Source organism: Rousettus aegyptiacus, unplaced genomic scaffold, assembly GCF_014176215.1.
Source record: "Rousettus aegyptiacus isolate mRouAeg1 unplaced genomic scaffold, mRouAeg1.p scaffold_m13_p_4, whole genome shotgun sequence".
In the NCBI taxonomy this organism is placed as follows: domain Eukaryota; kingdom Metazoa; phylum Chordata; class Mammalia; order Chiroptera; family Pteropodidae; genus Rousettus; species Rousettus aegyptiacus.
This window is the reverse complement of record NW_023416307.1, coordinates 66,223,868-66,239,467: the sequence shown is the minus strand read 5'-3', so window position 1 is coordinate 66,239,467 and position 15,600 is coordinate 66,223,868. Positions and strand designations below refer to the sequence as shown.

At 36.5% G+C, this 15,600-nt stretch overlaps 1 protein-coding gene across 8 annotated transcripts in view; it reads right to left on the bottom strand.

The window, feature by feature from the left end:
* The window catches only part of CBLB (Cbl proto-oncogene B), a 200,431-nt gene extending 184,831 nt beyond the window's left edge, over nt 1-15,600 (bottom strand). For 2 of the 8 annotated variants that reach the window (XM_016151497.2, XM_016151504.2), the window contains exons 1-3: nt 13,958-14,051; nt 13,703-13,870; nt 1,293-1,543 (exon numbers count right to left, since the gene is read on the bottom strand). In XM_016151497.2, coding sequence (XP_016006983.2) covers nt 1,293-1,543; nt 13,703-13,870; nt 13,958-13,969 — 431 coding nt within the window. In that variant the 5' untranslated portion in view covers nt 13,970-14,051. The other 6 variants (XM_016151503.2, XM_016151498.2, XM_016151501.2 and 3 more) reach the window with 6 other exon arrangements.

Below are 15,600 nucleotides of genomic sequence, written 5' to 3'. Positions count from 1 at the left end.
TAAAATTCCTTAAATATGTTGACATTATATTTTTAATTAGTTTTTCAGTTCTGACAGCTAAATAGACTATCACTATCAGTAAATATTCTAGTTATTGTTAAAATATCCCAGAAATGAAAAGCTCTATTATTTTCTTTATTTGCTTTAAAATAGATCATAAAAAATTTGACACTGAAATAGCCAAAAAACAAACTTTAATGAAGAGTCTCTCTAAGTCAAGAATTCTGGTTATAAAACGAGTCAGTTAATATCACTGCAGTCTATGACACCCCACTCCAGTTTCTCACTAGGAATTGAAGCCACATCTCCCACCCACATCTACGACATATGCACATTCAATCAAGACTGTGCCTCTAATATCAAAGGCTGGTGGATATGGCAACAAAAATGCTCGTTCATTGCCACTGAGAATGCAAAGCAGCAGAGCCACTCTGGAAAACAGTTTGGGAGTTTCTTACAAAGCTAAACACAGGCTTCCCGTAAGATCAAGGTATTTACTCAAATACGCTAAAAGCTTATGTCCACACAAACCTGCATATGAATATTTACAGCAGCTTTATCAACAATTGCCAGTAAGTAGATGGATAAACTGTGGTATACCATGTAATTAACTATTATTCGATAATAATAATAAATGCGCTATCAGGTTATGAAAAGACGTGGGGAAACCTTAAATGCATATTTTTCAGTGAAGGAAGTCAGTCTGAAAATGTTACATTTGATATGATTTCAACTTTAGGACTTTCTCAGGACAGTAAAATCATAAAGAGGAGTACTGGACATTTTTAGAGCAGTGAAAGCATTCTACATGATTCTGTAAACTATTCTATATGATACTGTAGATATACGACACTATACATTTGTCAAAACCCATCCAACTGTGCAACACAAAGAGGGTACCCTAACATAAAGAATGAACTTCAGTTAATAATTCTGTATCAATATTGGTTCATCAGTTGTAATAAATGTATCACACTTTGCTAGATATTAATAGGAATAACTGCATGTGGGGTGAGAAAGGAGTTCATGGAAACTCTGCTTTAAGTAATTTTCCTGTAAATCTAAAACAGTTCTAAAATATAATGTCTACTAGAAAGAAGAACACTATCTCATGAACTATTATCATAAATTTATGTAAAACTGTAAGGTCTAAATAATGTGAAAAGAAAATATACAAATGAAATGACACTTACCCCAAAACAAACACATGGTGACATTTATGCTACTTGTGAAGCAAAAAGCAACATAAATGACCTTAACTCTAAGAGAAATAAAATCTGAAATATTCTTACCTGTCCTGCGATTGTTCTTCATACATCCTCTCTTTGCCTTCTTTAAAGAGTCTTATTGCCCGTTTTGACTTTTTCATTAGACTATCAATGTAGATTTTAAAATATTCATTCTCACTGAGTTGGGCAAGTTTCTGGTTGTCATCGTATTTACTCAATATAAGTCGCAAATGCTGATATGTATCAGGTAAAATATCAAGTATATACGGTGGGCTATTTTTCAACTGAAGTTTGGGATTTTGGCACGATCTGACCTAAAAATAAAGACAAAAATAAAACATTTCATATGAATCACAACACTTTCTTCCATAAAAAAGCTGAGAAACTTAAGTGAAATATGTACCATTTCTTCGCTATCCATAATATAAATTTTGATCTTAAAATTACTAATGCCCATCTACAAAGAACTGACAAATATTTGCATCTTAATACAATTAAATCCCATTTTCTTCTCCTTCCATTCAGGTTTCTTTTTTTTTTTTTTTTTTTTTTTTTTTTTTTGGTCATACCTTTACTTTTTAACCCCTAATGTTTTCATTCTCCTTCTACAATGTTTCATTGCTTATGACTTAGAACTACAGAAAGTTAATTATTGTATACCATTAACATTCTTTTTTAAACAAAAATGAGAAAACAAGCCTCTTCTGCTGATAACCAATGTCTCATTTATATATTATTTTACTATATTGAACTACCATTTAAAATGCTTTCATAGGTTTTAATTAATGTCTTGGTTATTGTTCCTAACCCTAAGGAGAATAAAACAAAGAGGTATGATTTTAATAACTGAATAAGTGAAGTAGTAAATGGGTGTTGGGTCAGAGTGAGTCTTTTCCTCCTCCCCATATGACCTCTCACTTCTATAAACATGTGTTACATGACGGTTCAGTCATTCTGTCAGGTGTTACCCAACCACTGGGGCGTTTAGGGCTGCCTGCAGAACTGAAAATACCTTCTGCTAGCAAGAAAAGGTAATAATTCAACTACTATATTCGCTTCCACATGTTCATGTGATTTAGTCAAAATGAAGTTAACACATCTCTTTCTTATCCCTTGAACCAGGGCATAAGAAACCATCCAATTAATTTTTTAATGAAATCATTAGGAACTACACAAAACCATATATAGAGTAAAGGTGAACACTCTTAAAGGTAAAATGCACCCATACAGACAGATTTACTGAAAAGCTAGTGAAGCATAAACTTAGGGTCCCTCAGATACTTGGCTCTCTTCTAAGGCCTTCATCATATTTTTGTTGTCATTAAATTTTCAAGAGCAAGATATTTTTAACACAATTTGTTAAGTTTCTGCCTTTTTTCCAGTATGGTTTTCTTTCCATCACACTTAACCTCCTGTTGGGTGGCAATGGAGTGGCCATGGGCATTTCTGGAATCTTGCTAACTAGAATGTGAGTTGGTGATACACTTAGTTTTGCTTTAGCAGACGGTACATATTAAGTACACAATCACTTCTTAAACTAGTTAAAATTATTGTTAGCAGTAATGATAAAAGAACAGCTTCAGGAATACTTCAAGTATTCATGGTACCAACTAATCAAGCACAGGAGAAAAGAGGTCCAGGTCAAATCTGGTCATCTGAATGTATCCAGTGGTACCCAGAACTGGAAGTATATGTGTACAATGGAAGAGGACAAAGTATAAAATGTACAGTCGAGATTCTCTGATCTTTATAGATTTATCAATTTTTTTAATTTTATAGCTTTTTATGACTTTCTTCTTCTAAAAAAGTTTATTTTCATACCCAATTTTATATTTGTACTTTTATATTTGTTTTCTTTTTTATTAAAAGGACCACTCCGAATTTCAGGTTCCATAAAACATGGATCCACTGCTGTGGACTCATAAAAGTACCTGAGCCAAATAGAAAGTAGTTGAACAATAATAATTTCAAGAACCACGAACAAAAATCAAGGAAACAACAAATGAAAAAAAAATGATACTCTTAAACTTGCTATCTCACTGGCTTTCTTTAATCAATAACCATGTTATCCTTTGTGGGGAGAAAAATCTTGCTCAAACTATCAAGCATCAGTCCCTAATTTAAGACAACCATTTCTCACTAAGGGCATTTTAACTGAGAACATTTTTGCATCTTTCTTCTCTTTGTATACAGTGCCTAAAATAGAAATATCTAGCCTACACCACAGAATTAATAAATGAATGTGAAGATGGTTTGGTTGATTGATTCTGGAATACTTTTTTTATATATAATACACAAATAGTATGATATTACTTCTTTGATTTCATGATTGAACTATATTAGTATTCAAATCAATAACCCAAAGGTATAGGCATAGTTTAAATGTCAAAATGTTATTTTAATCTCCTAAAGAAATAGAAAGGTTTAGATGGCAAGTAATTTATTAAATAATACCAATTTTTTAAGATAAAAGTATAGTTAAAAGGGCTGATGAAGCTTTTATACACTTTTTATCTTTGTGACACTTTTTTATAATCAGAAAAGCTCACTCTCTCCTAAGGACTGATGAAGTCACAAATACGTCAATGACTTAATAAATCATGGTTGAAATAGGATATAGTTTTTCAATTCTTAAAACTAAAAGATAGTACCGTAAGTATGCACAAATTTCAAAAATATCACAACCAACATCCTACTGCAGGCGCAGTTTAATTTCAGTAACATAAACCTTGGTACATGTCACAGACTGATAAATAATTAACTTGTAGTTAGGGGGCTAAGAAGTTTCAAATTCATTTTCTCCACTGGTGAATATTTTAACCGATAAATAAAAAACTTCTCCCAGGTACTTTTACAGACATTCCAAATAACTGTTCTTTAATAGATTCTTTTAAATCTTACCCATTTTTAATTTACTATTCTCTACCTGACCTCTCTCTCATTTGCTTTATTTAAATTGTAATTCTTTCTGGGAATTTATTGCTTTATTCAGTAGCATTGTTTGAATAACTATTATATACCAGGTACTGAGCTTTGTGCCAGGAAATTATAGATGACTAGAATATACTTTCTTCCTCAAGGAGTCTGGCAAAAGAGACCTAGTTCTCTATAATTAACTTAGGAGCAATGTACTTCTTGCTCTAAAGGATCTTAGTAAAGATTCTGTCCAATCCATTCATTTTCAAATAAAAGAAACTAAAAACTACAAAGATTAAGGGACTATTAAAAAGTCATTAATCCAACACAAGAGCCTGCATCTTCTGAATCTCAGGCTGTATATCACAATTTAACTATATCACAATTTAATTAGAATCAGGCACATATAATTAATGATCCCTGACTAAATGCATTTACATCTTTATTTTATTCCATTTGCAAATTTACATGAACTTTAGGACCCATTTTTTAATTCCACAAATGTTGTGTCAGGCATTGTTTCAGGCCCTAGGGAATATAGAAAGACACAAATCACAACCTGTCCTATAGGAGTTTTCTAGCGAAAAAGACTAGTGGCTTAGAAAAGAATTACAGGAGAATTTGAGTAAGGTAAAGGAGGAGAGTACAATGTGTTAGGAGAGAAATGAAGCAACTCACTCACATCTACTTGGGAGTGTCAAGAAAAACATACCTAAATTTGTAACAGCACTATTCCAGGCAAAGGGATGTGCAAAGGCTTGAGAGGCACTGCTGAGTAGGGTATATGAAAAGAGCAGTCAATGTAGTCATTCAAAATTATAGGGGGACAGGAAACCCATGCGTGAGTGGTAGAAATAGATTTGAAATAGGATAGTCAGGTCATCAAGGATTTTGTAGGCCAGTTTTCTTAATTTGTACTTGGGAAACTGCTACATACAATGCTGTATTACCATATGCCTCTGAGTATGCAGTTCATCAGGTGGATTAGTATTAAACTCTGATTAATGATAGCTCTTGTCAAAAATGAATAACCCTACACCGGGACTATGACTTCTAAGCAGGTCAAATTCAATTTATTTCAATAAATATTTATTGAGTGCCCACTATGTGCAAGGAACTGCAAAAGCCAGGGAAAGAAAAACTGCTTTTCTAAAAGCAGTATATTAAGGAGAAAAATCAAGCTCACTGCAAGGTGAGATTCAAGTTCAGATTCAAGTAACTTAGAACTCTTCTAGAAATATCTAAGTCACTCCTTAGAATGAAAGTGGGTCTCAACACAGAAGAGCTTACACAAAGAACAAATCTGCAACCATATTATACAATGATTTCTTAGGACATTGACTGGTTCATGAAAGGATTGATTCATTAGCAATGTAACTCTGCTTTTTAACTAAAAGGCAAAACATTTATTATTGGAATTAGGCTAAAAATACCATTAAAGGATTTCAGAAATAGCTAAAGAGGACCTTGGAGATCATCAAGACCAACTCCTTCCTTCTGGCATGACAACAGTAGAATTCAGAAGTGGAATCTAGCTGACTTTATTGCTCAGAACTCTGAGGTTTGGACAGGCACTCTCCCTACAACAGTCTACAGCTGCCCATTGTATTTGTTTAAAAGTTTTGAAAGATTTTTAAGGAGACCTCTATGTATATGTCTACATTGTTTGACATATATAAAAATATGTCTAATCTATACTTAACTACATTTGTATTTCGATAAAGACATGAATATGTATTCATATACATAAAATATATATTTGACCATATCAAAGCAAAGGCACAAATATAAATACAGGATTTACTAGTGTTATAAGAATTTTCAAAGCCATTAATTATTCTTGGAACACTTGCATTTAAAGTTTCCTGACTGTGTCTTAATTAAAAGTTTCAGCCAAAATGTAACAAAGAGGTATTAGGTCACTTAACATACTTCTTGCAAACAAGGTTCAAACCAGCCCCTAAAATATTTGAAAGAAATTCAGTTGAAACAAATGGAAACTTCGACAGTAGGAAATCATGTCTATACTATAGCAGAATTTCATTATGAAGCACACCTTGCCTCATGGAGCATTCAGCACATTAAATCAAGTTATGTACCAGCAAAGTGAAATATCCCACTTTTTTAAAGACAGTATGGAAAGCCTGAAAGAATCCCTTGTCTCTGCTCATGTAAATGTTGTAAGAAGTTCCTATTACAATTACATAAAAGCATATCAACATGATAAAAAGCATCTATGAGTACTTTGGGTTATTCTCATTTTAATTCAGCAAACCACTAAGTACACAAAAATACAAAACCATATACAGTATAAAATGTAAAAAGTATAAAAATAATACAAAACTCTTTCTATAGAGTATCAGTTGGGCAAAACAAGGTCAGTATATAAAATTGGATGAGTCTAGTACATTAATTATAGTAGGATTTGGAGGAAACTACCAATCCCTTTATGGTTTTCAATGAAGGTTTCTTTAGAACAGAGGTCCCCAATGCCCTAGGACCTCCACAGGTCCGTGGTCTGTTACCAACTAGGCTGCACAATCGGATGTGAGCGGTGGGCAAGCAAGTGAAGCTTCATCAGTATTTGTAGCCACTCCCCAGCACTAGCATCACCGCCTCAGCTCTACCTCAGATCACCATCAAGCATTAGATTCTCAAAGGAGAATTTCCTACAAATAGGAAATCTATAATATATTGAATAAATCTGCCTAAAATATAGTACAATGTTTGGAAAAGAATTTGATCGTATCGAATATAGAGAGTAAAGATACTTTTGATTTACTTCTCATAGAAAGAGGCAGAGTCATATTATTCCATGGAGCAGTGTGCTTGAATCTTCATACTATGAACATTAGACATTAGATTCCAACAAACCTAGGATGTGGCCCTGCCATTTACTAGCTTTATAACCTTGAGTCAGCTTCTTCTACTGGAAACCTCAGGATGTTCTAATTCTTAAAAGAGAAAATGTAAAGTCCTCTGCACAAGACCTGGCTCATAGTTGGCAGTCACTACTTCTTAGTATTTCTTCCCCTTCCATATTTTATATTATACCACAATATGGCAAAATCGCTGCAGGTTTTGCAAAGGTATGAGTATTAAACCAAGGGGACTGACGACTTTGTCAGGGATCATTAAGAACTCTTTTAGCTCCTAAAGTTCTTCACACTACCTTAAACCCTTAAAAAGTCTGAAATGTTTTGTGTAGAAAAGCAGCAAATAAAGCTAATAACCTCACGGCAGTCCTCCTAATGAGGAATCAGTACATCGGTACTCACATGATGTGAAATTTTTTAACAGGTAGAATTTTTGATTTAATAATTATTTTTGTTATTGCTATTGGAAGATAATATGAATGAGCTTAACAATTACTTAAACATTAATATGTTAAAGAGCTAAAAGTTCAGTCAGATATTCTCAGAATGCTTCTTTAATTACTAGAAAAAAAATCAGCAATTACAAACCCATAAAAAAAATTTAAAACCCTTTAAAAGTTAAAAACCCTTAAATACATGCCCAAGCAGAGTAGATAAAAATAGAGTCCTGGCATCATTAAGTCACAGCATGTTTCTAAGATGATCTTAATGTACAAGATGAGAACTGATTTCCATTTCAATGTTTTACTTATTTACCCACTTAAATACTAGAAGACTGGTTAAAATATATATTGCTCATTCTATAACACAGAATTTTAAAACATGGTTTAAACATTTTAAATGTTATACCTTAAATTACTTCTTGACAACCCAACATAAACTTACAAGTTCCCTTAAAACTTCTCTATTTTTCCTTATTTCCCTTCTGTTTAAGTGCAGCTTAGTTTTCTACCAAGGTTTATTCTTCCCCTTGTTCTTAGCCTTTTCCTCCCACCCTTGTAATCTGGGATGATGCTTTATCAATTTCTATTTCCCTTACACCTTAAATCATCCCCTGCTTACATCCCTTCTCCCCAATCTATGAAACTCTCCTACAGCATTCAGAGTTATGCTCTAGGAGAGTTATAGCACTAGAAGTTATGCTCTGCTCCAACCCTCAAATTATAACTTTCTTCTCTCACTAGTTGCTGTACTTTCAGAACAATCTTTAAATAATCCACACACTCTTTTTAACCTAGCCCTGTCACATAAGTGAAACTACTCTGAAAGATCAAGTGGCCTCTACTCATGAAATTCAATGACTTCTTAAATTTTCATCCTACCTGGTTTTCTCCACTTGAACTTGATTTTCTCAGAATTTGAAATTAACTCCTTATTAAAACTGCCTCTACCCAAGAAATCAGCACATTCTAATTCTTTTCCTACCTTTCTCATCACTGTTTTCAAGGGATTCATTCTCTTTCATTGCCATCTAATTACGGATACAACCTGACATACAGTCAAAAATTCCAATCTCTGACTTTTTTTCTGACGCTTGCAAATCTCTTGTTATTCTATTCTATAACTTGAAATGCTACCTCTATGAGCATATCTACCAAACATACACCTCTAGTTTCAACTTCTCTCTTGAACCGCACATTCAATTTTCTGACTTCAAAATCGATTTCACTCTGGCATGTCGAACCCTACATGGCCAAAAACAAACTTAATATGCACCAACTCCCAAGCTTCCTCTTTTTCTTCTTATGTTCCTTATATCATTAAAGGCATCACTGCCTTCAGAATCAAGTAGGCTGAAAACCTCAAAAGTCACTTTCACTTCACCTTCTCTTTCATCTTGTCTCTGAAGGGTCACCAGGACCTGCAGATATCATCTCCAAAATACCTCCTACATTTGAACCAACACTTGCCATACCTATAGTCAATTCTCTTAGTCCTCCATTATTTCCTGCCTAGTCTGTTTTAACTCCTCTTGATCACTATTCCTACTTTTAAGTTTCTTTTCTCTTGAATCTCCTTTGTAGATTCAAGAGAGTCATCTGTCACACCACAGCCTTGACTTTTTCTCCCTCTGCTAAAGGATTTCACTGGTTCTCTATCTACCAAACAAAGTCCAAATTCCTTGACAGAGTGGTCAAAGCTTCTTCATCTTCCTCTAACTTACCTTCTCTCACTCCACAATCTCCCTTTACACATCATTCCTTCAGCCTGATATGTCCTCCACTTTACTGGAATCCAAAACATACAAATTAATAGCTGGGTAGGACCTCCAACATGCTGCATTCTACACCAACTCTTCACCCCCAGCAAGCAAGATTCACCCCCATGAACTACTATGTCACAACGCTTTGTTTATACTACATTATAGCACTACTATATTCTACAGGATGATATGGTTATTTATAAATCTCTCTAAATTTGAGATGATAAATGTATTATGAAATCAATAGAGAGCATATCAAAAATTTTGCAAGAGAGTAAGAAGTTGATTCAAAATCTAAATGGTTAAAATTCTGTACAAGTTAAAAGATTACTAACTGATTAAGGCTTCTGCTAAGTGTATGCCCTATACCACAAGGATAAACCAAGATAACTCTTAGAAGGATTACTTTAAATCTTTTACTTTATCAAAAACTTTTCCTAGAAGTGACAAGTAGCAAACTGTGAAATCACTTCATTTAAGGACAAATTCAAAACCTAACTCTATACTAAATAAAATTGCCCAGACACTTAATGTGTTATCTCTCCAAGTCTACTAGGGCCCATGATTCTTCTAACACAGAACAATTTCATTTGAGGAAATAATATGAAGAATAATTCAAATAAGTGACAACCTAAGGGCCCAAGGCAGATGATATTCTCAAACCCAACAAACACAAACAATAGGCATCAAAATCTAAGTTTTACTCTACTTGCAATATTTCTCAGAAGTATGAAGAATTCAACTTAGAATAGTCTAATTTTTTAAAATCATTGCAAATAAATGAAGCATCTTTGATTGATGAACTTTAAAATATATTATGGTCACAGTGAAATTATAAAGATAAGGAATGAATTATACTCCAAGCTGGACAAATGTAATACTAAATATATTGAGAGTAAAAGGCAACAAAAAGCTGTTTGGCATCACTTTTTAAAGGCTTTTAAAACTCTTTCAGTAATGTAATTTCAAAAACATGACAAAGACAATAAGACAAAATGTAGGCAGGTACTCAACTTGCTTTGCTCTTTGGCTTCAATTAATTATTTTTTAATTTCCTGAACAGCTACATATGCTCAGTACATTTAGTACCTATTAGAAAACTGTTTCTTCCATTTTTTAGCACCTGGCTAAGATGCTTGTGAAAACAATGCTCAGGAACCTCACATTAATAAATTATCATTCCTACCATACTGATTAGCAATCATTTCCTTACCCTCACCTTGATATTTCCAACAAGAATGTGATAATGGTGTTCCTAGAGGCAGGGCCAGCAGAATCCAGACAGACAACTGTCTAAACGGTGGCCAAAAAAACAAGGTAGTTGTTCTCTACTTTGCTCCTACTGTACTTTATGTTTGTATTACAGCCCTTTCCACTCTTCATGGCAATTATCCATTTATATGCCTGGCTCTGATGCTGGTCCCTGGATTCCTTGACAGATCAAATGCAGAGTTATATCTTATCTAGCTTTGCATCCCCAGTATTAAGCACTTAGTAGGAACATAGTAGGCCCTCCATAAATGTTTATTAAGTGTTTAAGACACCCCATCTCTGCAATAGCTTTAGAACAGACTCTGCATTTCAAGTGTATTTGAACTCAGATCTGTATTCACAAGTAATAGTTCTGTGACTGTATCAAATAGGCATCACTAACTTGAAGAGTTTGGGGTCAGCTACTGACTTACACTGACTGACACATAGAGCTATGGCCAAAAAATATGTCTAAATAAGATGTTTTGGAATATGCTACTATTCTTTTTCTCAGTAAATGTACTCTGCTCACTCTACGTAACTGAAGTTTTGTTACAAAACACTTTACATCTTGTAAGGAACACAACTGAGCAATTACTCCCTCCCACTCTCAGTGACCTTGTATAGAACGCCTGCCCTCTGAAAACATAACAATTAGTTGGACTGGAATCTCAGTTGACTGTGTTAAATTCTAGAGGCCAGAAAATGGTGAAACTACACACTTACTGGCTTGTCTTCTACAATCTCAGACTGCTTCATTTCTCCTGTAAAATAAGTTTTTTTTTTACCTTGTACACAGCTGAGACACACTGAACTTAAACCTTGTTTTCTTATTTATACTTCTAAGATCTGCCCTTGTTGAAAAGGCTTCATCAAGAAAAACTGCTAACAAAACACTTTACCTTGCCTTTTACATAACTTCCAGTGAGAACTGAAAGTTATGATTTTCTGTTAGTCACCAGCTAACCTCATGCTATTGCAGTTATTTTACAAAACAGTTAGGTAATGTGTCAAGGGATTAACTTTTGGACTAATAATAAAGTTTCTGATGTAATCACTAGGACAATGTTGATATTACGAACCACTTCCTTCACCACTGACAAAGAAGAAAAGATAAACACATGTGGGGAATGCTTCTGCGTCACACAATTAAATAAAATATATTTCCAATTAGTAATTATCAATGCCTTTTTATTGTTGTGTGATAAAGTAGCAATAAACATACTGAACCCTTTTATAATGATTTATGTAATTTCCTTCCACAAAGCCCACAGATGCATTCATAAATAAACACAACAATTTTTACCACTGACAAATAATGCAGACAAATGAAAAGCCATACGATGCACCTTTGCCAACACCCGGAGCCTCATTCCACTAAGTAGAGACTTCAGATAATAGATTCCCTTGTAAGTCAAGTTTCTCAATTGGAGGAGGCTAAACCCAAACCCACAAAAGGGTTAATAAAATAAACAATGGCAGAAGCTTAACTATCAAATAACCATCTATTTTACCATAACCCATAGTGAAATAATTAAAAGTGGATAAAACTTAACAATCAGTTGTAGACCAAAATTACACACACATTTTTTAGTTTCAAAAATAATGACTTTATATTAACTATACTTCACCACTTCCTGACATAAATCTTTTTCATTTGATGTTCTAACATTCACTCACAAATGTACAAATTCTGACCACTCAAAGAAGAGGGTAGAGGTGGAGGAGCAGCAACCTAGTAGACTCTGACCCATGTTTTTGCCCACTCATGTAACAGATAAGTTAGAGAAAAAAACCTTGGATTCCTTCTCTTACACCCAAATAATGATTTAGGTATTAAGAGTGACTTTCACTTGCACACTCTTTAGAAAAGCAAAGACAGCCAGTACTGTGCCTACCAAATATATGCAATTTTTTCAACTGCATACTCTTCAGTCTTAAGTATCCAATGCTAAAATCAAAATCTGACCTCAAGCAGCAAGTTGCCATTCTGACACTATGACATCATTCCGTCTGGAGCACTTTAATATCACAATTTGAATAAATTGGCAGGAGCTTAAATAGGTCACAATGAAGCCCAAAACTAAGGATACTTATCTGGCAAAAATATTCTGGCTCTGCATTTAGCACCACTAGCCACAGAATGACAGGCCTATCATTCATCTATCTCTACTTTCCATAAAGATAAATGAAAATAAAGTAAATCTTATCACCTTCCTGTACTAATATTTGCTGACAGTGGCTTTTTGTGGCAAATGTTTGCACACAGTTACAAACCAAAGTAAAGATGACTGCTAACATAGGATTTCATGGAGGCTTTAGCACATCCTTACAAAGGAATACTTTTTTAAACCTCCATTTCCACAATTATAAAGGTATCAAGAGCCTTAGATCAGGTAAATTTATAATTAGCACCATAATCTAGGAAATAAAACCATGAGGTGCTAAAATGTTTACCAATATATAGAGGATAGTACTACTGCTTCAAAAGCAAGAACTATTAATTCCGGTTCTGACATCCAGCTTTATTTCTTCTTGTGAAATTATAGTTCATCTGAAAGCAACATGCAGAAACCACAGAGGTTTTCTGATATTCTCAGCCCCACCACCTCCATCATAAATTTTCCTTTCACGATAAACAATGTGCAATCAAAAGGTTTCCTGTTTCAAAATGGAATAGATGAAACTGTAACTACCATTAACAACAACAAGTTTCTTAATGAAGATGAATTCTCAAAGATGAAAATGGAAACTCTCTCAAATACTGCTTCCCTAATTGAGAACTAATCTGCGTTTTTTCCCCTGTAAATGTTCTCAACACCATACATTGTGGTTGTCACGAGTGATCCAGCAGAGGCTTCTTAAATTACTCATTTGCACTCTTTTGTAACAACTTCACATAAGATAGAACAAACACTTCCAAACTATTCTATGGCCATACACCAACCAAGAGCAGCCAACAGTAAAATCATTGCATATCTGAGTCATATGGACTAGAGGAACTTTGAACCTCGAAGAGTAGGACAAAAGTTAAAAAAAAAAAAAAATTCTTTGCTCCAAACTCAACTTTTCAAAAAACACAAAGTGGATGTAATAAAAATGGTTAATCTAAATCTAAATCAAAAGACTGTTGCTACAACAATGATTATTAATTAGCGGTATAAATGAAACTGGCGAAACCACATCCAGGGTGAACAGGACTACATACAGGCACAAACAGAACTTACCACTTTGTCCATGAGTTTCCAAGTTTTTTCCACAGTCCGCCGATCTGCTGCTGCTTGCTTAGGGGGTCCAACTGCATCCTGAATAGCATCGATAAAACCCAAAATTCGTCCTTTTCGGGGGTTTCCTCCTCGACCACCAGGGTTTCTGCCATTCACAGAATTTGCCATCTGGAATTAAAAAAGAAAAGAAAAGTTACTTGGTCATGAAAAGATTTACACAACAGAAAACTGACCTGGTTAACTTGTGCTCCTTACATCCTCCTCCATCAGTTAGAACAAAGTCCAGAATCCCTGATTCAACTTTTCAATAGCGTGTGAATTTGCACTCTCAATATTTACACACAACAGGTTTAGGAGTAATTACCTTAGATTTGCTTTTGGAACACTAGGAGTTAAATATGCATCCCCCTTAAATTTCAAATAAGGACGGCTTGATTAACACCCAGCTGGTAACAACGGCAAAAAGATTTACATAGGTTTCCTGCCACTAGATAAGACCTCAATGTTCTTCCCCCTCCTAGCCTTAATCTCAATTGAAAATACTAGAACTGAAGCCCCCAGAAACGTTTTGGGGAGCCTCAAACACCGCACATTCACTGTTAGCTTTCGCCAAGTTATATAAACGTAAGGATTTTTCTACAGGAGCATAAGGAACACGTCTCTTGTCAACAAAGGCTCAGTACTTGGACATTCCCCGCTAAAACCACCCAGTATGGACACATGAACATGTACACGGGAACACAGCTATTTAAACCGACGCGGCGAGGAGTTATCCTAAAGTTAAGAGCTAAATAAACCAACAAACAAAACATCCCATTTTAAAAGAGAGGGTGAGAAACTGACAAGAGAGGGCACAGAACCAAGAGTTCACTTTTGTTCCTTGCCTCTCGTCGCACCCAAGATGGGCAGGGGTTCTGCCCAAAGCTTTGTTTCCGGACGTCTGTGCCCCCTCTCCCTGCTCAGGCCCCTCCCCGGCCACTTTTGGACTTCAGTTGGGGGAGGAAGGTGGACAGAGAAAGGACAAAGTATCCTCTCGCGTCTCCAGCGCCCGCAGCCCCATCCGTCTAGGGCGCTCCGCCTTTAGCTCCCGGGTGGACGCACCTCCCGGCTGGTCTGCAATCCCGGCCGCCCGACTGGCTTTACTCCCTCTTCCACCTCCCCGGGCCTGGCTGGGGTTCCGGTCTTTAAATAACCCCTCTTCAAACTGTGACGACGGCGGCGACAGCAGCTGGGAGCCGGGGCTGTCCCATCCTCCTCCGTGGCCCTCGCCTGCCTGCCCCAGGGCCCCCTGGCCGGAAAGAAACGTCGAACCTTCCCCCGTGCCCTCTCCCTCCTGGCCGCTCAGCGCCGTATCTGTCCAGAGACACGCGTGTGCGCGGGTCCGACTCTACCCGTACGAGCTCAGGGTGCGTGGGGAGCCCGGGCAGGGAGCGTGTAATCACTGTAGAAACACACTCCCGAGGAAGGAGCAACCCAGAACACAGATCACCGAGACAGGGAGACGCAACAATTACCGTGAAGACCAATCCACACCCGCTGTCCCCTCCCGCCCGACTCTCCCGGAGGCCGCGGGACGCCGCAGCAGCATTAGCTGGAGGAGGAGACCACTCGCTGGACGCCCCACCGCTGTAGGATACACACACAGAGACCCAGGCGTGGGGCGGGGCTGGAGGCGGGGCCGCGCGGGGGTGGACCAATCCCGCACACCCGTTCACCGCCAGACAGCGGGCGGCGCCAATGGGCGGGAGGCGCCCGTCCTCTCACCCACATCGGGTCCACGTCTTCCACCGTACACAATGGCCCCAAAGGAAGGCCCGCACGCCGCGCGTCCCAAATAGAAAGGGACTCCGAGGGAAATGGAGAGAGTGGACTCACCCGAGAACGAAAGTGTAAAAAAG